General features: G+C 42.1%; 1 protein-coding gene across 2 annotated transcripts in view; it reads left to right on the plus strand.

Annotated features, from left to right (window-relative positions):
- The first annotated feature begins 778 nt into the window (after positions 1 to 778).
- Positions 779 to 24,651, plus strand: part of LOC137510123 (nuclear factor 1 C-type) — a 140,092-nt gene continuing 116,219 nt past the window's right edge. Inside the window, exon 1 of one of the 2 annotated variants that reach the window (XM_068233884.1) lies at positions 779 to 1,215. In XM_068233884.1, the coding sequence (XP_068089985.1) occupies positions 1,213 to 1,215 (3 nt within the window). In that variant the 5' untranslated portion in view covers positions 779 to 1,212. Of the gene's footprint in view, positions 1,216 to 4,300; positions 4,710 to 24,651 lie in introns of those variants that run through there. The other variant, XM_068233883.1, reaches the window with a different exon arrangement.

Genomic DNA, 24,651 nt, shown 5'->3' on the forward strand with positions numbered 1-24,651 from the left:
GAAGGAGAAATGATACCATTAATGGGCACCTTTAGACTGAAAAAAGAACTATTGATTAGTTTTGACTCTTTTCATATAAAAAAAATCATTTTATGAAAGAGGGAGCGCTAACAAAATTTAGAACTGATCATATGAAACACTGAAATAATCATTTTAGATGATTTTAAAAATGATGTCTGCTGGTATGCCCTGTGTAACTGTCAGATTTTTAGCATGCAGTGATTGTACTCAGTCATCCCCAAGGAGCAAGCCCATTAGTTCTGTGATCTTAAAAGTAAAGTACATTTTACTGTGGCTTCAATTGATTTGTAGTGTAAATGGCAGTAATACAGCATTGTGAAGAAGAGGTTAAGCCAGTGCTGTGTAGTGGATGGGGCGGGCAGAGTGGGAGCAGAGCTCCTCCTTCACCCCTGCAGATGCCAGGGGGCACACGCCAGATGGGTACAGACAGTGTTGTACTGAGAGGAGGTACATGTAGATAAGGAGGAGGAGACAAGTAGAATGGCAGTAAGGGGAGGATGAAGGGATGCAGGGAGGGCACTAGAGAGAGGGAGAGAATAGAGGGGTGAGAAGGGGTCAGGCTGATCAGGGACACATACCGACAGTGTAATGTGAAGTACACATAGAACAAGCCAGTAGTCCAGGACAGGATATGACACTGTACAAACAGCTGCACTTTAAAAGTCATAACACAGTGCAAGCACTCTCTTAAATTCAACTATTTCCATTTATAATAACATCGACACTATCCCAGTTCTTCACGAACACTGATGCTCTCCTCGTGCCCAAATATAAGACCATGGGTGTGGCCATCTGCTTAATTCTTTCTAGCAAGGCAGCAGAATTTGGGCTCTTATTAGGATAATTATTGTAGAGAGTCTTATTTTAGGGTGCTCCTTTATCCCCAAGTCCCTCTCCCCTCCCTCCGGCCCAGTAATTCCCCAGCTGGAGCGGTGGGGAGGGCAGTACAGGATCTCTCACACTATGTTACTCAGCATTTCATTTACAGCTCCGCTGAGAAGAGACAGGGGCACAGAGACCCGCAGCACAGCGCCTCTGATACTGGACACAAAGGGGCTCTGATGGGATTCTCATCCCCTCCCTGCTGTGTGCGGCGAGAATGGACCTAGGATAAGCTAGCGGAGCCCAGAACATGCCAGCCTAATGGATGTGATTGTGGCGGGCACACGCAGCAAGTGAGGGAGCTGGATCATGGTAGGTGGCAGTGCCCGCGTCCTGTGGGTGGGGGGTCGGGAATCCCCAGGTGCTGCTGAGCTCGGCAGAAGGCTTTGTTTTTACTTCTAGTTTGGGGCAACGTGTGCATCTCGCATGTTCTGTGGAATGGCGCTGCGGTGCTGGGATTTTTGTGCAGAAGCGATGAAAACGATGTAATGTATTAATGGGGTGACCCCCCTTCACCCTGGCAATGTCTAGCTTTATAAGAGAAGGAGGGGAATTTAGGACAAGGGGGTGGGGAGATTTTGTTTTAACAGACTGCTAGAGACTAGAGCTGGTTAAAAATGGCCGCGTAGGAAGGGGAGGACCCAGAGCAGACATCGGGATTAGAGATGGGAAGTTCGGATCTTTTCAATGATCCGGATGATTCGAATCGGATCATTGAAGAGATCCGGATCTTTGATCCGAATCTCGGATCATTTTACTACCGGAAGCATTCGGGGGTGAAATGAACAGCAGGACAGGTCTGTGGACAGGAGAAGGAGAGGGGGGTGGACACACAGAGAAGGGGAGAAGATGGACAGAGGGCAGGGAGTGGACAGAGAAGGGAGGAGGGACGAGCAGAGAGCAGAAATGTTTGCACACAATACCCACATACTGCAATCATGCTTTACATGTATTTCACCTATATGTTCATCTGTACACTTTGAAAGAAAAGGTCGCACAGTGAAAGAAAGCATTCCCAGAAGATAAGTGCAGCTGTTTAGTGCCGAGTGCAGGAGGATTATATTGCCTTTCAATCACACTGTCTGCAAAGTTACTGAGCTGTGCTGAGCCAAAAGCTTCCAATGTGTTCACTGTGCAGCACTACGGAACAGCCAGCCTATAATGGGCAGCACGTTATAGCCAGTATGTGTGCTCTACACATATCTGGCAGTGGCACCGATGTCCCCTCTCTCTCATCTACCTGCTGTCCCTGCAAGGCTGCCTCCCCTCCAACAGAGCGATCCATCCCTGCTCTGCTTCCAAGACCCCGCTGAGAGGGGGCGTGTCGCTCCTGGCCCCGCCCCTTTTGCGATCCGAATCGTTCATTTTGATGATTCGGATGATCGACTCATAAGATAGATTCGGATCAAAGATCCGAATCGTTCATGATCCGGACAACACTAATCGGGATGAACTTGGAAGTGAAGCTGAGGAGAGGCAACACTGACCTGACTACTGTCCCAGACGGGTAGACAGACAGACAAGTCACAGTCACTGCTGTGTGTCAGCCAGCAGCACAGTGTACAGCAAGTACTCTGCAGCACAAACTGGCCGGTGAAATGCAGAACTGAGCACAAGTTCTCTGTGGGACGGAGTAGACGGAGGTTTGGCTGCTGCATGGTGCCAATATTGTGCTGGGACTGGCATTGCCATCAGCTTTCTCTCATGTCCTGTACCCCAGGACTGGCATTTAACAGCATCTCTGCCCGCCCGTCATACCTACACAAAATGCAGGCAGATGTTATCCCATTCTAATGTAGGTGCAGACATGTGTGTTACAGTCTGCTCTCGGATCATAGAAGATTCATGCAGCATGCCAACGTCTGGCAGCAGCGGCCAAACAGATGCATGGCTTCCTGCTGCAGTCTTCCTAATAGACATCTCTTAGGAAAAGTGACTGCTAATCCCCCTTTGAGTGACTGGTAAACATTACTTATATCACTTCCCAAAAAACGTCAGTTATAACGTGCTATAAAAACGTACTGCATAGATTTCACAGATTGTGGAATAGCGACTTGCGAAAAAAAGAAAAGAAAACTCAAGTAGTCTAAACAATGCACAAGTTATACTAGTATTAAACAAGTTAGACTATATATATATATATATATATATATATATATATATATATATATATAGTATTAGTAAAGCATGCATGCACTGACGTGTTATGCAGAACTTTACTCTGCACAGTAGGAGCACAATCATTGCCATAGTGCTTATCCATTGTTTGTAGCATTATCATACAAGCTCCATGCAGATGGTGTTCTGGCAGACATTTGAAGTTGGGACTGCAGCGCTGCAAGGCAGGGTGATGACCATTTAGCTCCCATGATGCCAAGCTAATGCACAACTTGCTACTAGTTGATGAATAAAGAAAACACTATTCACCATTTCAGCAGTTATTAACCAACTGAGCATCACCTAGCAAATTTTTCTGATCTTCTCACTTCATTAAAGCAAAAGCAGAGACAACACAGCACCATGATTGAAGAAAACTAACATATACTTTATTAGACTCCTAATTTGCATAACAGTGACTTTTTGGTTTAATTTGCAATTGACCATCACACTTTTTATCCAGAGTAATATGCATAGTACTGGTATATCATACCATATTTTACCATTTTGAACAGTATAAGTGAAAGAAAAACCTATCTTTATCCAATGATAAGTCTATGCCTTCTGCAAAGTTCTTTATTTTCGACAGAATCAGCATGTTATAGCTGCAAGGATCAAAAAATCCAAATATACACATGGTAACATTTATAGAATGATTGTATATGTGTGCAGAACTAAACACTTTTGACAGTTATCAGTCCAGTCAATAATAGCAGGTGACAGCTACAACAGGACAAGTGAAATTATATTAGAACTGCATACATTTAAAGCAATGAACATTTTACAATGTGTGGTGTGTTTGGTAAAATTTAACCAGGTGACAGAAATAATTTGGCACCTTACATGAGTTATTTTGTGGCTCACCAAAGCAAATGTAACAAACAGCCGTTACAAAAAGTGTCAGTCTGCATCTACAGTTTTGTTTGCTATTACACACTTCCTCTGGTTGCTGTGGCACGTCCTATTCTTGCACTGGTACATGTGAATAAGTGTCCCATCCCAACTCAGGGGTTAACCCCTCTGTAGATATAATGATTTAAAATAAAATACTGCAGTGAAAATAGTAGCTTCACATCCTATCTTACCCATCTTTGCATCTTCCTCACTCTGTGTTTGGGTCCTGCATCTTTAAAGGGATGTCATTTTATATCAGTATTTTTTTTAGTACTGTAGGACGGGCTAGATGTTGAGCGTCACCCCTTTCTCTCCTCCCCCCCACCCCCTCCTTCCCACACACACACTCACTCTCTCTTTTATGTCTTTTTTTATGCTATCGTTCCTCTGCCTATTTTCCTAATGGAATATAATTCATAAAGTTGCCTTTTACTTCACTGTGGGGAAGCCTTAATTTGGGGTGGGGGTTGAGGGATGGTACCAGGATTTTTTTCAAAGCAAGACCTCCTCCCTCTATCCCAGTCTGGAATTCCCAAGGGATCCTTTATCGCTTGATTTTTTTTTATGTGTCATTGGAAGCATTATTTTGATTTTTTTTTTTTTTGTGGGGGGACAGAAAGTTGAATGTGGGATCTTACACGGAGAAGAAAACATAAAGCTGCTGCCTGTGACTCAGTAACTTTTTGTATATAGCAGTGGAATATAAGAGGATACCTTGTACAGTCATGTATGCTTCACCTTTATGCCTGACCCAGGTAAAGTGACTTCAATCACATACTTGTGACTTTTAGCCTGTCATGCTATTGATTCACACCTTGCTTGCTTCTTTCCGCTGCATTCTACAGCCTCGTCACATGCAGCTGTGTCTTCATCTTTAAAAGACCTTTTTCTTTTTGCACTGAAGAAGCGATCCTGTTGTAGTTCTGAAAAGGAAAGCATTGTAGCAGGATAACAAAGGGTGCATGTCTTTTTCTGGCAAGGAGGGTGGCTGTCATATTTGGCACTGTGGCATACATTTGTGTGCTGTAAATAGGAGCTAAGGAAAACAAGTCATAAGTTTTCGAAGGACTTCTGTTACACTCAAAAAAAAGGATATGTTGTCTTAAAAATGCTAAGAACTGTGATTCATAGCTATGATATTACAGTTTGTTTTAAGTGAGAGAAAAAATATGTTTTAAAAAGAAACCTGCAGGAATGTGTTAGGCCATTCTTTGCTGATAAAAAAAAAAATTCTGGTCACATGTTTAGTCCGCCCTTCGTCCCACACCCTCTTGCCCGCTCTTTTCTGCAAAACATATTGTTTTATAATAATTTAAAACTATATTTACGTGTATAATAATGCTGTATGTGTATAGTTGTATGAAATATTATGTATTTTATGATTAGTATGTGGGTGCTGGTAGGATACGAAAGTATTATATGGCAGTGCCACTCTGTACATTTGGGGGAAGGGAGTAAGGCAAAGGCCACGTTAACAAGTCTGTGTGGATTTTTGGTGCACTAATGAAGTTTTCTTTGCCTTCGTGTTAAATTAATCATAACTTTGCTCTTGGTGTTTTGTGCTGCTGCTTTCTGTGACATCCTCCTTCCATCGCTCACGTTTGTAGTGACTGACAGTCGTTTTTAACTCACTGAGAGATTAAACTTGGGATGGTTCCCCCAGGAAATGCGCTAGTTGCAGGTTTGGCAGTTTTGGGGTTAACACACCGACGGGTAGAAAGGCCTGGTGCGTGACGTGACCTTGGCCTGAAACGACAGACAGGCGAGTTCTGACCAACATAAGTAGGAAGTGACTGTTGCACCTGCTCTATATGGGTGTTATAATGTATAAGTATGCATCCATAGGTATAGCTAAAGATAGTAAAGAAGCTAGAAATAAATGCTGCTATCTGAAAAAGGAAGAAAGCTCTACCGTTATGCAGTAGCATTGTTGTCAATGCACTTTCTGTATAAGGATTTTACTTAAAAGGCTTCCATTGTGATTATATGACACATATGGCTTTGCAGATACATGAACTTTCTGAGCCATGTACATACTTCTGCAGGTGCTGAATGGCTGTTCATTATGCAGCTGAGGGTGCTGTACTGCAGAGTAACATTTATCTTGCCTCAATGCAGTTTTTCTATCCAAGTACACAAACCAGCACTTCCATTTTGACACGGTAATATTACAGAGCCCTGAAGATTCGGGGGACAACTATACAACTTCAGCAAAAGGGATAAGCTGCTGCTGGCCAGTCAATTCTTGCCTTTCATGTTCTGTATGGAAACTAATAAGTTACTATGGGTAACTGCTTTAGTTTTACTATTTTCTTCAATGCAGTTATAATAATTAAACCCTTGAATGCCTTTAATTAGGAACTTGTATTTTATTGTTTAGCTTCAGCTCTTTACTTGTGTCCTGCTTCATAATCTACTGTTGTAGCCCTACTTGGATATTACTGATTGTATTGCTTTAAGGCGTGTTTTATTTTTGTTATATTTTTACCTGGACCAAATGCTATAACATTACTACAAAAAGGTTGTAGCACAGTGGACAGCAGTGGAGGAGCGACACAGCAAACCTGGCCTGGATTCAAAAAGGGCCCATTTCCACTTGTGCGAATGTGCATGTGTTTTCTGCATGCAGATTCGCATAACCAATACAAGTGGATGGGCCTGTTTCCACTTGTCATAAATCTTGTGTGGTTTTGTGTGCAGGAAAAATCTGCACGGCGGAGCCATCAGAATTCGCATACAATGTATTTAATAAAAAAAATTGCATGCGTTTTTATATGCAAATTTTACCATGAATTCTACTGCGAATTCACGGGCGTTTTCGCATAAAATAAATGTAAAAGCACACAGGCACTGACATGGTTAAATTTGCATACTTACTAACATATGCGAAACGCCCACGAATTTGCAATAAAATTCGCATCCACGTGCAAATTTGTTTTTGTGTTTTCCGTGACTAATTCGCACCACACAAGTGGAAACGGGCTCTTACTGTTTGCAAACCTCACCTGGTTCATATCAGACCATAGTAGAAGTTTCTGAAAGATTAGTAAATTTGCATCTATGCAGTCATGTGCAGCAACTGCAGTAGGAACCGTTTTTTAGGAGGATTTAGTGTAGTTTAGCTCTTGCTGTGGCTACGAGCATGAGACTACCATGGCAGGACCACTATAGAGAAAAAGTTGTAATATTTTAAATTTGTATATATTCACATGTATAAAATGTACATTTGTCCCAGAGTAACATGACTATAATTTACTTTTTTCCTATGTTTCTGTCACCTACAGTAGATAGCAAACTTCTAACAGATCTGACAGTTTTTGGACCAGTCCAAATCATCATGGGGGATTCTCTGGCTTTTCTTTGTTTCAAAAGCACTTACTGAGCAGCTACTGCTGTTTCCAACTGCCACAATAATGTGCAAGTGGGTAGGTAACCTGGCTGACATCTTTGTATAGATCCTTTCTAGGGAATGCTTTTGTAAAGAATGAAGGAAACACTGAGGGCCAGAGCACACCAAAAAACGATAGAGTAATCGCAAACGCTCATCGCTTTTCGAAGTGGTTATTTAAGGCGATTCTAGGCATGTGCCTAGCGATTTTCTATCGATACCTAGCATTTTTTGGGAGCGTGTTGTGTGTAGCATTTTTTTTATATACAGTACAGTTGCTAGTGTACTGGCTTTGTCAAAAAAAAGTTTGGAAAATCTCTCTGTTCTAGTGTTTTTCAGCCTGATTTTCCACGTTCCTATACTTAACATTGAGGCTGGATCGCCTCAGAAATCAGCAGAAATGCTGCAGGACTGCGTTTGGGAAGAAAATCACATCGCCCTGGTGTGATCCATCCCATTCTAATACATTAGCCAAACGCTGTTTAGGGCACTAGCGTTGTTAAAAGAGCTCAGAAGTGCTCTTGGTGTGCACCAGCCCTTTGTCTGCCCCTTGAGGAAATGTACTAGTCCAAATCCTGTCAGTTCTGTCAGACTTTTACTACCTATACTGTAAGTGACAGCAACATAGCAGAAAAATAATTCATAGCTACTGCAATTGTACTCGGAAAGAAATGCACTTCTTATTTGTATGTGTACAATTGTATTTAAAGCTTTTTGCCACGGTGGTCCTATAATCAGTTTTCTCAGTATTCTAATACAACCCAGGCATAGGTTGCAAACAATAGCCATCTGACAACAAAATTATTCATGCCCAGTTTCAGGATTTATTTTTTAATGTTTGAATATTTTTTTTTAATTAAATTTTTTATGCCCCCCTTTCTGTCTATTGGACCACCACGGAGATCTTTAATTTGGAGACTCATGGACAGAAAATGAAGGCCATCAATATAATTGATTGATGATTCTAAAGCTTGGTACATATTTGAAATTGTTGGCATTTCTTGCGTTCCCTTGAAAAACAGGAATGGAATAGGAAAGTCGCAACGGTGCAAACGTTATATGTGCATGGCGTCCTATACAGTGAAGCATACAGTCAATGAAAAATATGGTTCGCTGTCACTGTTAATGTACACGTTACATGGCAACGCACTGCATGCAGTGCATTGGGATACTGCCCTACGCTAGATTGCACTGCACTGTAAGCATCGCATAGGATTATCATTGCAGTGCAACTTTCCATGGTATTATGCATCTGTGAAGTCTCACAGCAGCACCCCACTGAGAACGTAGCCTAAGGGCCTTTTTCCACTACGCGTGGATTCTGGATGCAGAAATCTGACGCCAATGAATGTCTATACATGAAAATCATGCACAAACTTTTTTCTGCTTGTTTTTGATAGATTTTGGCAGTTTTAGGACTTATTTAGACTTATTCTTCTCTGTGTTCCCTCTGGAGAGATTTTCCCTCATTCTCTGTTATATAGATAAAACAGTAAGTTAGAACTATCTCCAGTGGGCTGTTAATAGAACAGGAACTCCACTGGAGGATTTATCCACAACGTCTGCTCTGGTGACAACTTAAAAATGAAAGAATTCACCAAAACATGTCAATAGAAAAAAAAAAAAAAAAACTTGACAGAGGTTTTTTCACTTTGACATGCACACTTAGGGCTGCTTTCACTTCTTCACTTAAACTTTTCTTCCCACATAAAAAGTGAAAAACTGCTCAAAATAAATCATTTTAGATTATGTGATGACAGATGTCACACCTCTTCTGTTGTGAGCAATAAGCCTGAGGCCAGAGAAAAAGGGCCTGAAGCAAGAAACATGTATCTTCCATGTTAACGCCCAACATTATTAGAGCATGTACCCTTTTATGAAAGATGATGTATGCTGAGAACCCCCTATTGTGCATAACATCATCTTAACTTTCCCTTGACACGCATACAAACACCACACACACACACACACACACATGTACACACACATGTATACACACATGTACATACACTACACACACACACACACACGCAGTGTATGATATATTATTTAAAAAATAAAAAAACAACCCAAGTGCCCTCAGGGGTACATGTAGCATTTGTTAAGTACCTCTAAGCAGCATAGTACAAATCAGGGCTGGAGACATCCTGGGAGTCAGGTAGGCAGGAACTCTCATACAGCTGTCGTCTAAATTGTGCACGTTTTTCTGCTGTTGGTGTAGCTAGCTCTTAGACATACCAGCTCCTGAACTGTGGATTCATTTTTTAATCTGTGACAAACTGTAAAATCTAAGGTAGGAAATGCAAAACAGTTTAGTGCATCAGGGCTCAATATTGTATTGTTAGACTACAGTATATAGGAAACATATACCCCGTTACATCGGACAATATCATCGCTTTGTCAACACGATGCAAATATATTGTAATGGTACAATCACAGTGGCATGGTAGAGGTGCAGTGCAATTGCTCAGTTGGCCATAAAGTGATACATATAGTGCACTATAGTGCTCTGCCTCTGACACAGGAGACCAGGGTTCGAATCTCGGCTCTTCCTGTTCAGTAAGCCTGCACCTATTCAGTAAGGATCCTTGGGCAAGCCTTCCTAACACTGCTTCTGCCTATAGAGCGCGTCGTAGTGGCTGCAGCTCTTGCACGTTGAGTCTGCCAGGAGAAAAGCGCGATATAAATGTTCTGTGTCTGTCTGTCTGTCTGTGTCTGTCACTATCACATAACGTTAACATTAACAGTGCATTACTGAATGCATCACACCGCATGCATAACATGTGAAGCCACTTTTTCCCTCCATTGTGTTCCTGTTATGTATCTTAAATGGTATCTGAAGTGACATGTAACATGGGCCCTGATTCACCAAACAATGGTAAGATTGCAGTGCACAAGTAGCGCACATCACTTTTTCTGGTACTAACGCTGGATTAGCACTGCCTGTTAACATACTAGCACCGCCAGGGTTACTGAGATATAGCTTGTATTACCATAGCAATGCGCATGCAACCTCTGTAACATGCGTGGCGCTAATAGCAGGGCCGTGGAGTCGGTAGAAAAATCATCCGACTCCTCAGTTTATGAAACCTCCGACTCCAGGTACCCAAAATTGGTCCAATTCCTAATGGTGCCCATATACAGTACAATAAAAACGTTCAATTTTCCCATTCGACCAAAACGATCAAATTAAAGTTTTAAATATTTTTTTTCAATCCAGAAAAAATAATTGATTATCCTGTTTTTTCAATAAAAATCCAAATTGACATGTTGGAAAAATCTTTATATTCGATTTAACAGAATAAACGAACAAAATTATCTAATAAAAACAAATTGAAAAAATTGTACCATGTATAGGCACCATTAGTCCAATTTTTACAAAGGCTATGCATTTGGTTCAAAAATCATCCGATTCCGACTCCTCGGTGTATTGAAACCACTGACTCCAGGTACCAAAAATTGCTCCGACTCCTCAACTCCAACTCCACAACTCCAACTCCACAGCCCTGGCTAAAAGGTTAACGGGCAGTGCTCCCCCTGCAGTCCTATCAGTAAAATTGCAGTGTGCAGACATCTTACTGTTGTTCAGTAAATCAACCTTGATGAGATACTGTGTATGTACAGTCTCAGTCTCTGCGGTAACACAGCAAACCACACTTGAGCAAGCCCACTTGAGAGTGGGTGTAACACGTATGTGGCCTAACTTACCAGTTGGTGGGAGCACATAAGCCCTTCAAACAGAGTCGGGACAAGATCCTCCAGCATCCAAGCCTGAGACACTAAAGTGCGCCCCCCATCCCTCCCACCCCAGCCGTCACACACTGATTGCTATTAGACTAAGAGGCTCCCCAGGGCCCCCAACACCTTAATCTCTAGTTATCTGGCTTGCAGTCACTGACATTTATCCCCTTTTCTTATTTATCTCTGCTTCAAACACAAAAGGGATATGATAGCTGAGTGAGTTGTGCTCCACCTCCTACACTGCGCACTGAGGCTAGAGCCTCTCTTGCCTCTGCCTCGGCCCAGGCTTTCCAACATCTCTGGAAAGACCTGTGACTCCTGAGGCAACAAATGGCAGTAGCAGGTACCTGCATATCACGGGACAATATGAAGCAGTATGTAAGAACCTCCAAAGTTTTTGAAACTGCCACAGGTGGCTCCTGCAGCATATGGGTGAGCATGGACTGGCAAGCTAAATTGCAGGCACGATAAAGAACATGCCTGTTTAGAAAAATACTAAATATGTTTAAAATAAGAGACTATTATAAATCTTCATTTGGTGAACTGACTTATTATACCAGACTTTCCATACAGTAAAGGTGGTCACACACGATGCAATACAATTATCCGATTTTACAGCAACTCGATCAAAATGATCGATTCTACAGAAAAATCAAAAGCTTTTACTTTTTTTTATATTCGAGTGAAAATTCTGATCTGATTTCCCATTTTCTTTTTTTTGATTTTTTTTTATCAAGAGTGGAAATTTCTGATAAATTTTTTGTAAGATTGAAATGTGTGTGGTAGATTGACAATTTTGTAATGTAGAGACGCAAGCAATTTTCTGAGTTTTCAATCATTTTCTTTTCATAATTGGGGAAAAATTTAATGTGTGAGGTACATTGGTCAGATTTTTAAAATGTTACAATCAATCAGAAAAATGGATTGTACATCTTGAAAGCAAAAGAAATGTAAAAAATTGTATGGTTTGTGGCCACCTTTAAGCTCAACACACACCATACAATCTTGGTTGTACAGATTTACCAAATGTACGTAGTATAAGGGCCAACAGATTGAAAATACCTTGAATGAGTGATTGGATAAGCTCTTATACTACATGAAAGTGGTAAGATTGAACAACCAAGATTGTATGGTGTGTGTTGAGCCTTAGTCTAATTCAGGTTGCTTCACATGGTGATGAACAGGGAGTAACCCTGTGTGACTGAGGTATGTGAATGTCTGATCAGCTTGTTAATGCGCTCTATGTGCATTGTTTTGGAATACTCTGCTTACAAATTGGATTGTTTTTAGGGGTTGACGAGAATGTTGGAAATGTTTTGCATACAAATTGTAACAACATTTGTTGTAAGTATCTGTTGAGCTTGTTCTGTCATTTAGTTCAGAATTGTAAACAGTGTGGATATGGAGCTAGTATGCCCACATTCAGGAACCAGAAGAAAATTTTAGTTAACAGTCCCACTGGAGGTCATCATAAAATTGAAAACTTTGGGTGCCTTCTGTAATTTTCAAGGCACACTGTCTGGCTTTTGGAATTTGTCAAACCTTTTTATAACAAGTTCTATTTTCTTTTTCAACAGTCAGACAACATTAACCTCCCTGGTGGTATGATTATTTCCAGATTTTAGTGTCTAAAAGCAGTGCATTTTTTGCACCCTATCAGACCCTAAAACCGCAAAATAATCATGCTGCCAGAAAGCCTGCAGCAGCCCCTGCTCTTACCTCCCTGCGCTGCAGTTTTCCCTCCTTACTCTGAGTGGTGTTGTAACTCTGTAGTGAGATTGTCGTTTGTTATCATGACAACAGGGGGCAATCTCACTAGGGGGATGCAAAGTCGCGGAGGACAGAAAGAAGAGTGACTGCCGGCGCCTGGATCCCTGGGGAGGGGAGAAAAAAACGCCTGCTGCGCGCTATAGTCTGCATAGACCTCGTCACCACAAGTCTAGCTCAGGGTTACTGCTCTGAGCTGCGGATTTCCAACACCGAGCCTGACTCGGGGTACCGCCTGGGAGGTTAAATAGAAGTTTTTCACCTAAGACTTAGGGTTGGCGCTCACCAAAAACCGCTAGAGAATCCTCAAACACTACCTGTTTTTGAAGCTGTTTTTCAGAGTGATTCTAGGCATGTTTAATGATTTTCTAAACATACCTAGCATCTTTTGGAGAGTTTTTGTGTAGCAGATTTTATATTTTGTTGCAGTAAATCTGTAACTGGACAGCTTCTGTAACAAAAACGCCTGGAAAACAACAATGATCTAGCGCTTTTTCAGAGAAGTTTTCCACTTCCCTATACTTAACATTGAGACAGAAACACCTTAGAATTCTCAAAAAATCTGCGGGACCCGAGTTTGCGTTTGGGGGAAAAATTAACCACTCTGGTGTGCACATTGACTAACATAAGCCAAGTGGTTTTCCCCCCGAAAGCATTTTAAAAAATGCTCAGAACTGCTCTTGGTGTGCACCAGCACTGAAAGGGATCCAAGCAGCTTTCTTTTTCTGCAGTTTGTCCTAGCTTCTAATAGCTGTAGGAGCTGCCATTTCCCCCTCCCCTTTCCTCTGCCCTTATTTTTCAAGGGGAAGGTGTGAAGGTAATCAAGTCTCTAAACCTTTTGAAGTACATAGTCCTTTTGTTTGCTTATTGCTACTTTGCTACTGCCAATTAGTGTAATCCTTATCTGCCTGCTCTATCCTCTTTCTGCAGACAGCAGTGCGGCAATAGGGCAATAATGAACATTTAAAGAGAAGCGAAAAAAAAAATGATGATATAATGAATTGGTTGTGTAGTACGGATTATTACTAGAGCATTAGTAGCAAAGAAAATATTCTCATATTTTTATTTTTAGTTATATAGTTGTTTTTTTTTATAACATTGCATCATTCTCTAATATTTGCAGCTTACACACTATTCAGCATTCTAAACGATTTTACAGAGCAGGCTAGTGAACTTTTGAACTGTTCTCTGCAGGAAAAAAGCAATACAGTGCCAGACAGTTGAGATAACAAGCTTCAGAAGACTATCTGTGACTTTGAAAGTCGTGGAGCTCAATGGCTCTTCATAGATAACAACTGGAGTTTCTTAACTCTTCCTGTATCATGCTGATACATGATGAGGTAACACTTTCCTCCAGGCTTATCAGGAAATTCCAGATGAAAGTCCTGAATTAACTGATCAGCATGAATTTGACGGGCCGGAACCCAACACCTTTCCTCCGGCCCATATCCCTTCCAGTCCACCAAGTACTGTAAAGAACCACAAACTCTCCTGGAGTCCAAAATTTTCTCAATTTCATATTCGGATTCACCATCCACCTCAACTGGCGGAGGAGGAGCTGAGGATTAAATTGTGTTCGCTGCTAGTTTTAAAAGAGAAAGATGAAACGAATTGACTCCCCTGATAGACCGAGGTAATGTCACCCTGTAAACCACATCATTATTCTTCTCCTGAATGGGATAAGGACCAATAAATCTAGGCCCCAATTTCACAGAGGGTTGACGTAAAGGGATGTTTCGGGTAGAAACCCATACAAGATCCCCTGGGGAAAATTAAAATTCAGGTGAACGTCTAGCATCAGCATATTTTTTCTGTCGAGACACAGCATTCCGTAGATTCTGCTGAACCTGAGGCCAAATCTGTTGAATGTGAGCACTCCACTCTTCCAAAGCTGGAAGAGGAGAAGGAGAAAATGGGAAAAAGGAAAACTTAGGATTTTGACAAGTGGCAATCCAAAATGGTGACAATTTGGTAGATGAACTGGAGAGGTTATTAAAGGCAAACTCAGAAGTAATCTTTGGACTATTTACCATTTGCTGACAGTCTAGTGCAAAACACTGTTCCAGGGACTGGTTAGTTCGCTCTGTTTGTCCGTTGGTTTCTGGGTGAAACCCGGAAGAAAAAGAGAGTTTGATGCCCAAGAGATTACTGAAAGCACACCAAAAGCGTGACACAATATGAGGATTATGTCTCTGCAGCCAAGGCAACCCCAACACGAGCGGACTAGAAGGCATTCTGAACACAGACAACTGGATTTTCTCATAATGTAAAGCCCCCACCTGCAATGAAATCTCTGGTGTGATGGATATGGGTTGTTTGGTCTGCAAAGGGGTATCATCTATGGCCGTAACATAGATTTTGTTCTGCAAAATGAGAGCTGGAATACCCAAGTTGGCTGCAAAAGTGGAATCTATAAAATTCCCTGCCGCACCTGAATCAATAAAGGCTTCAGTTTGTAATGTTTGGAATTTTCTTTATTTTTAGGGAAACAGCTGGCCCGCCCAGTTGAAGTTTCCCAACTTCACCTAGGCGGTGGAGTTTTCCGGAGCCTTTCCCTTTGCAGAACAAGTCTGGGCAAAGTGACCCTTTTCACCACAATACATACAGAGGCCTGCCTGCCTTCTTTTGAGCTTCTCTGTGGGTGAAAGTCGTGAGAAGCCCAGTTTCATCGGTTCTTCACTGGAGGATGCGCTACTTAATAATAATAATAATAATTCCTTTTTTTGTATAGCGCCTTTCTCCTGTCGGACTCAAAGCGCTTGCGAGGCAGCCACAAGAGCGCACTCAGTAGGCAGTAGCAGTGTTAGGGAGTCTTGCCCAATGAACTCCTTACTGAATAGGTGCTGGCTTACTGAGTAGGAAGAGCCAGGATTTGAACCCAGGACTCCTACATCAGAGGCAGAGCCCTTAACCATTACACTATCCAGCCACTATTGACCTAAGGTTCCCTGAGACGGAATAGACCTTATTGTGACGTCTGTGTCTGATTCGTCTGTCAAGCCTTATGGCCAGGGAGATGGCATCCTCCAAAGTTCTGGGTTCAGGGTGACTCACAGGCATATCATTTACAGAGTCAGCTAAGCCAAAGAGAAATTGGTCGAGGAGTGCTGCCTCTCCCCACGTGACGGATACCGACCATTTTCTGAACTCGGCCGCATACTCCTCAACAGTATCCCTTCCCTGACGTCTTGCAACTTACGAGTAGCCGTAGCTGTAATATCTGGGTCAGCATACATAGTAGCCATAGCATCGAAGAAACTTTCCACAGAAGAAAGGGCTATGTCTTCAGGACTTAACCCATATGCCCAAGTCTGAGAGTCCCCCTGTAGTAATGTTTTGACCACAGTAATTTTCTGGGATTCTGTACCAGAGGACCTAGACCTAATCTCAAAGTATGACATACAACGGTTATGGAAGTTACTAAAGTCAGAACGAAAACCTGAACATTTTTCAGCTAGTGGCATTTTAGGCTCAATAATGGTTGGAACAAGAGTCGGTGGAGGAGATTGCTGAACATTAACATTAGCTAGTATATTTATCTGAGCGAGTGTGTTGGATAACTGAGTTATCTGCATTTGCTGAGTGGCCATTTGCTCAGTGAGGTGATTAACAGCACCTGCAAGTGTGCGAATCTGTTCTCGCAATTACTCCATAATACTTTTTAATGGGTCTTGATAATATCACGCTGATACGTACAAGGGTATACACAAACAGGCTGTAGTCGTACACAAAGTCAGAGGTATCAAGGTACAGAGTAGCAAGGCAATATCGTAGTCAATAAACAGGCAGGGTCATACACATAAGTCAGATGTCAGTCATATTGTAAGGATCAGGCAATAATGAAGTCAGGGACAGGCCGAGTCGAACACGTGTGTAAGATGGCAGCGGTACAGCAGGATCAGACGAGAGCGAGGTCAAGAGGCAGGCAAAAGGTCGGTACACAGATAAATATACAATAGATGTTACTTCAATAATATTACTAGAATATTACGAATAAATTACAAAGTATAACTACAAGAACAATACTGACTGACTAGAGTACATATATATTGTGCGTCTACACAATATATTAATGTATCTCAGAATACAGCTAGCTAGGCCAAGAACCAGCGAACTGATTAGTATCAAGGGCAGTGAGTGAATGAATGCTCTGGCCTTAAAGAGACACTGAAGCGAAAAAAAATATATGATATAATGAATTGGTTGTGTACTATGAATAATTACTAGAAGATTAGCAGCAAAGAAAATACTCTCATATTTTTATTTTCAGGTATATAGTGTTTTTTCTAACATTGCATCACTCTATAATATGTGCAGATTACACAACACTTAGGATTCAAAATGAGTCTTTCAGAGCAGTCTGTGAAGTAATGAACTCTCCTCTAGCAGAGGAAAAGTAAACAGTTCAATTACAGTTGAGATAATAAAAGTCAGATAACAGCCCTCTCCACGACTAAGTTAGTCGGAGAGCTTAATAGCTTTTTTGCATAGAGATAACAACTGGAGTTTCTCAACTCTTCCTGTACTGGAAACAATTAGACTGATGTATCTGATCTTAATGTTTTTTTTCTTAGCTGTACTACATATACAAATCATAATATCATCATTTTTTTTTCGCTTCAGTGTCTCTTTAAATACATCTAGATCCCTATCAGCAATCACTCCCACCTGGTGATGTCAACTAGTGACCTCACCTGCTGACATCCCTAAACACTCCTCCTAAGCCAATAAGGCTTGTCTGAACTCGTGCGCCCTATAGTTTGCACCGCGCACGCGCGAGCCAGAAGACACTGTCGCAGGGAAGCCGGGGCCGCCGGCAGAGGACTCCAGCACAGAAGCCCCGCTGTTCGCCCGGACCATGCCAGAGACGCCGCGGGACCTGCCACTGGAAGGTAAGCTTATTACATCCTGTACTGGAAACAATATTAGACTTATGTCTCTGCTCCTAATCTTTTATTTCTTAGCTGTACTACACATACAAATCATTATATCATATATTTTTTTCCGCTTGAGTCACTCATTAAATGTAAAAAGAATAGGTAGAATATAAAAAAAACATTGTTAATATGCATTTTTAATGTGCTACTGAGATGCTCTGAATGCTACTGAGGTGCTCAGTTCACTTTAAACATGTAATCCTTCTTAATGCAGTTTATTGCGTACACCTGGTATTGCGATTTGCTCTACTCGGGGTGCGGTAAAAATTAACGCGTGTAATCCTGCTTACGCAGTTTAGTGTATGCACACCATATTGCGATCTGCTCTACTCATCGTGCAGTAAAATTTTATGCACGTAACCCTGCTTAACTCAGTTAATTGCATACACCACATAGTCACAAGACGGATATGGGCCAAAAGGCAGACTGTTATCACCTTTATTTCATGCATCATCCATCTTACTAGACCTAGCTCTGTTAAAGGAAAGGTCAGAGGGAAATTGAAAAAACCAAAACAAGATCTTCTTACCTGGGGCTTCCTCCAGCTCCTGGCAGCCGATCTGCCTTGGGTCCCCTCCGTTGCAGATGTAGCTCGCGCTCATGGTGCATTTTGCACAGGCACAGAACATGCTGACCAGGCGAGGTCGGCAACTGCAGCAGAGGAGAACCCGGAGCTGCGGTGAGAGACAGATCAGCTGCCAGGGGCCTGAGGAAGCCCCAGGTAAGTAGATCTTGTTTTTTTTATTTTCCTTAGATGTTTCTTTTAAGGTGATAGGGATATTTCCCAACAAGTTCCTGATTTACAGTTATAGGCCCTTATTCAATTCATTTTTTCTCTTAAGTTTTCTCTTTACTAAAAACTCAGTTTCAATTAACGTTACAGCACTTTGTAATTGAAAAGGTACCAAAAAGTAGGTGAAAAAGTTTTGTCAAAATTATTCTGAGTGCTTTCTTGCTTGCTAGTGGCTTAAAGGGACTCTGAGCAGGTGAAAAATTTACACTTACCGAGGCTTCTACCAGCCCACCGTAGGCCATGAGGTCCCCCAGCGTCCTCCTGGTTTCTTCCCTGGTACCAGTCTCTGCACCGGTTACAGGACAATTTTGGCCTGAAGTCATCAAGTCTGCTTGCCGCTTCCGTAGATTGCGTCAATACGCCATCTGGCTACGCGTCATCACACCGGTCGGCGTTAGAGTCCTGCTCATGCGCGGTTTAATCGGAGAGAACCACGCATGCGCAGGACTCCTCGAATTTGACCCACCTAAACCATTATATCATTCAACACTACAGCCCAAGGGGAAATCTTGGGAGGCAAGTTAGACTTCCATAGTCTAGCTATCGCAGTTGTGGCAGCTGACAGAACATGTCATAGGAAGGACTTTTTAATTTTTTAGATAGGGCAAGGGAGCAAGGAAAGCAGAGCAGCCTCGGGGTTGATAGTGTAGGAGGAGCCAGTGACCTTCTGGTAACATAAAGAAATAGACTGCCAAAAAGGTTGAATATCCTTGCACCCCCACCACACAGGTTGCTGCGTACCCGGGGAGGCCCCACACCTCCAGCATGTATTGGGCACAGTGGGGTATATCTTTGCCAGAGTCGCAGGGCACATGTACCAATTTGAAATACGCTTATAATTTTGTTGCTGAAGCCAGGAAGAATGAAGAGCTTATCCAAGGTAAAGGCCTTAGACCATTGAGCAGAGGAGAAATGCTTTCCCAAGGCGCCCTCCCAATAAGAGCAAAAAGTGCGCTTACACCCACATAGAGCATCTCGCAGTAAACCATATAGTTTGGAAACCAGGTGATCCGGCTTATGAGTTTATGCACAAAGGTCTTCAAGAGGAGTCAAAGACCTGGCATAATCACCTCTAGATCTGAACTCCCTCTACAGAGTTAAAGCTTGGTGTCGATGGAGCTAATTGCCTCCAGAAAACGTGGGGCACTCAGGCGGAATCGGGGCGTAGTCCGGCGGAGGGAAAAGTGCCGCAACTGTAGCCAGTCCTCTAGTCTCCAGGATAGGAAAAGTTTTCCCTTGATCCGAGGTGGAAAAATGTCATTGTCAAAAACTGTGCCCAGAGGAACTGCACTCTGCAGGATAGAGACTAACAGTCTGGTGACATACAAAAGCAGATCATCTGCATAGAGTGAGAGTTTATGGTTTGTCACTGCAGTTTGTATGCCTGTTATAAGCGGATTAGCTCTCAGAGCAATGGCCAAATGTTCCATAACCAGAGCATACAGAAGGGGGGATAGGGGACATCCCTGGCGGGTGTCATTATATATAGTGAAGGGGAGGGAAAGCAGACCATTGACATGTACATGAGCAGATGGACTAGAGTAAAGAGCCAACAAAGTTAGGGCCCAGAACTATTTGAAGTAAAGAAAGGCACAAAAAGGTCCAGTCCACTCTATCAAACGCATCCACTGAGGCGCTAAACTGATTGGAGGGAAGGGACGTGGGCGGGGACCTGCGCAATGCAGGAGGCGGGGGAGCGCCGAGACTGACAGTACAAAAGTAAACAAAGCCCGGTGCGACACGCTGCGTGTCGACAGCGCGGCTGTGATTTATGGGGGAGAGCGGTGCGCAGGGGGAACTTAGGGGGGATTGAAATAGCCTCTAGTGGATGAGACCTGAATGGCAACCGTGTCATAGTAAGATGGGATTGGTGGGTGTTTGTCACATGTGGTAGTGTAATGCCTTCATATTGCTCTCTGCAATTTTAATACAAAGGTCCCTGAATAAAGCTTTCTACACACCCTACATGGTTCTTGACAGAGGAATGCTACCTCTACTGAGAATCCAATGCGTGTACAGCAACGTCTTATCCCCCTCGATGTGTTGACGAGTGATCCATTGGCATATTGACTCAGCTGCGGACATAGGTGTGCCGAGCTGTAGCCCCCCCCCCCCCCCCCCCCCCACACACACACACTCACTCACTGTCCCACGAGAGCTTCGGGATCCTGAAATTTTAAGATGTATACACCTTTATTATGAAATCTTTGATCAGCAGTGGCTGGATAGTGTAGTGTTTAAGGGCTCGGCCTCTGACACAGGAGACCTGGGTTCGAATCTCGGCTCTGCCTGTTCAGTAAGCCAGCACCTATTCTGTAAGGAGTTCTTTGGGCGAGACTCCCTAACACTGCTACTGCCTACTGAGTGCGCTCTAGTGGCTGCCTCGCAAGCGCTTTGAGTCCGACAGGAGAAAAGCGCTATACAAAAAAGGAATTATTATTATTATTTTTATAGTATTGATACATTTTGTGAGCTATTATAGCGTGTGCACTCACATAATAGTTTTATGCAGCTTGATTTGGTAGAGGTTATACTTGGCTTACCTTATTTTGTTGTATATGTATGTTCAATGCTGTCATATTGCAGTGTTTTTAATTCTGGTGAGACACTGGGAGACGTTTGGAAGATCACAAAATGTATCAGCAGTGCAGGTGGTCACTGCAGTAAATGCGCAGTGAAGAGTAATAAGGTTCCCTGTGATAAAAGCATCATGTTGCATCTGAGTATGGCCACAGTTACGCTCTGATGTGACTCAGTGTTGTGGCAGCCTCTCCACTGCTCATGCCAAACACTAGCAAATAGTCAGCCAGTGAACAGGAGCAGCTGGCAGGCGGCACATCCTGGAAAAACAGGATTGGAATAGTAGCAAAATTTGCATTATGCGATGCAACACATACAATGAAGCATACAGTACATAAAAAGTATGCTTCACCACTAGGTCGTCTGGTTACACACAGTATTCCTTGTTTTATTCCAGGCCTAAAAGGAAATAAATATGGCAGCCACTATACCCCTCTCAGTTCAGGTGTACTTTAAGCATTTATCATATAATTTTACAACGTTTTCAATACCTTTGTTGTAATATTACTACACACCTCTCCTATGAAATGGAGGGATTGAGGACAAAGACTTCATGTTAATGCTGCTGAACAAAGAGTTGCTGTTGTTCTGCAGTCACAAGACAAGCACGGCAGGGAGCGAAGATATTAACATGATAGATACTAGATAAATTAGACTTACACTGAAATAATACCATCTGTATCTTGCAACATCTACACAGGAGGGCCAAGAGTGGCCAGAGATAAAGATACGGGCAGCCCCATCACCTTTGCAGCAAATCTCCTCTCCACTAACCTTTAAAGAACAAGTGTCACCCATGCTAACTTAGAAATAAAAAACTATATAAGCAGATAAATACTAGTTTTATTTACATAACATATGTATTGCACTGGCCACATTTCCTGTGATTTTTATAAAGGAAAAGCAGAGAATCCTATTCTAGACAGTTTCCATATTGGTTAACTTTGACCTCCTGACATCATTTCCTCCCTCACTCTTTTTTTCTCCTCTTGCTAATTGTGTAACGTTACCCGCCCTCCTCCCAGAGTCTTCAGACACTCCCACTGAGGTCTATACTAGGAAGTGCACTGTCTTATGTCATTAGAAGGAGGGGGAAATAAAGGGAAGAGGAGGAATATATTATAGATAAAAAGTCCCCCCAGCATGCAACTGTTTGGCAATGGCAATTAAAGGGCCAGTGATCCTGAAGTATGTGATGACTCCGAACCATAACAGCAGAAAAAAGTTTTGAAAGTTTTGAATGCAGGATTAACATCTTTATCACTTAAAGAGACTCTGCAACAAAAAAAGTTCCCCCGGGGTTACTCACCTCAGTAGGGGGAAGCCTCTGGACCCTATCGAGGCATCCCCCGTCCTCCTGTGTCCCACGGCGGTCTCGCTGCAGGCCATGGAACGCAAAGCCGACAATTTGTCAGGCTGTACAATATTTTCCTTTTCTGGCTCCAGCGGGGGTGCTGTTGCGGCTCTTCGCTCAGAAATAGGCGGAAATAGTTCATCTCTGTCGGGTCTGCTCTACTACGCAGGCGCAGGAGACTTGCGCCTGCGCAGTAGAGCGAACCGACAGAGATCGGCTATTTCCGCCTATCTCCTTGCGGAAAGCCGATACTGCGCCTGCTCTGGAGCTGGGAAGGTAAATATTTACATTATTATTTTGTTACAGATTTTCATTAAGACACTCAGACCAGTTGCTGTTGAAATTTGATTTTTATGGTGACAATCCCGCTAACACCTTAATAATTAAAAACAATGGTGCATGAGCCAGCCTGGGGCCCCGGGAACTTTAACACCTTAATAAAACATAATGGATCCCATAGCGTAAAACTGTAAAAAAGTTTATTTAAAAAAACTATCCATTCACAATTTTGCAGATGTGTCACATAATCAATAAACACTAGTGTCCCATTGCCTCTGGCAGCCATGCACGCCCAAGCCATCACACTGCCTCCACCGTGTTTTACAGATGATGTGGTATGCTTTGAATAATGAGCTGTTCCACGCCTTCTCCATACTTTTTTTCTTGTAATTATTCTGGTTCATCTGTCCCAAATATGTTTTTCTAGAACTGTGCTAGCTTTTTTAGATGTTTTTTAGCAAAGTCCAATCTATCCTTTCCATTCTTGAAGCTTATGAGCGGCTTGCAGTGCACCCTCTGTAATTACTTTCATGCAGTCTTCTCTTTATGGTAGACTCCACCTACCCCCTGGAGAGCGTTGTTTGCTTGGTTGGCAGTTGTGAAGGGTTTTTCCTTCACCCCGGAAATGATTCTGCGATCGACCATCACTGTTGTCTTCTGTAGAAGTCCAGGTTTTTTTGCGTTGCTGAGTTTACCAGTGCTTTCTTTTTCAGGATGTACCAAACTGTAGATTTTGCCATTCGTAATATTGTAGTAATTTCTCAGATTTTTTATTTTTTTTGCAGCTTAAAGATGTCTTCTTTCACCTGCATGGAGAGCTCCTTTGACTGCATGCTATATGATTACAGCAAAATATTCCACATGCAAGCACCATACCTCAAATCAACTCCAGGCCTTTTATCTGCTTAATTGATAATGACATAACAATGGCCTTGCCCACACCTGTCCATGAAATAGCCTTTGAATCAATTGTCCAATTACTTTTGAGCCCCTGAAAAGAAGGGATTGGGTTAAAAAATGATGTAGTTGCCTCACATTTTTATGCAATTGTTTTGTTCACCCCACTGAATTAAGGCTGACAGTCTGTACTTTAACTGGATCTGAGTTGTTTCATTTAGAATTCATTGTTGTAATGTACAGAGCCAAAATTAGAAAAAAATTGTCTCTGTCCAAAAATGTTCTGACCTAACTGTATGGAAGCAAAAATATATTGACATTATTGTATTGCTCGAAGAAACTCTGTTTCTTGTCATGAATTAATATTCTCAAATTCACATAAATATTAAATTAATTAAAAAGTTATTACTGTTAAACTTATGCAACACTAAACAGAAAAATTTGCTCTGCACAAGTAAGTTAAAAAGTACTACAGAGAATAATCGCTATTGCAATAGCAGCAGAATAAACTACTTTGGGTCAATAAAATGCTTAAATATGCAACTATTACTATCAGTATCTGACAGAGTTTTGGCTGTCAGCACAATCGATGTTCGTAAATCTAGGCATACACTGCACAGGGTACACCTGATGTTGGCCATGGCTGATATGTCCCTGTTCAACACCTGATTATAGGAAAAATAAACCATATACCACCTTGCACAACTAGAATAACTAGAATCAGTTTTTTTGCAGATACAGTTACACTGCTTTGTACTGTTCATTGTGGTATATATATATATATATATATATATATATATATATATATATATATATATAAAAATAACATTTTGCGTTTTTCTCCTGGTGGACTCAAAGTGACAGAGCAGCAGCCACTAGGGCGTGCTCTATAGGCAGTAGCAGTGTTAGGGAGTTGTGCCCCTACTGAATAGGTGCTGGTTTACTGAACAGTAAGTGCTGA

Source organism: Hyperolius riggenbachi, chromosome 1 (genome assembly GCF_040937935.1).
Source record: "Hyperolius riggenbachi isolate aHypRig1 chromosome 1, aHypRig1.pri, whole genome shotgun sequence".
Classification (NCBI taxonomy): domain Eukaryota; kingdom Metazoa; phylum Chordata; class Amphibia; order Anura; family Hyperoliidae; genus Hyperolius; species Hyperolius riggenbachi.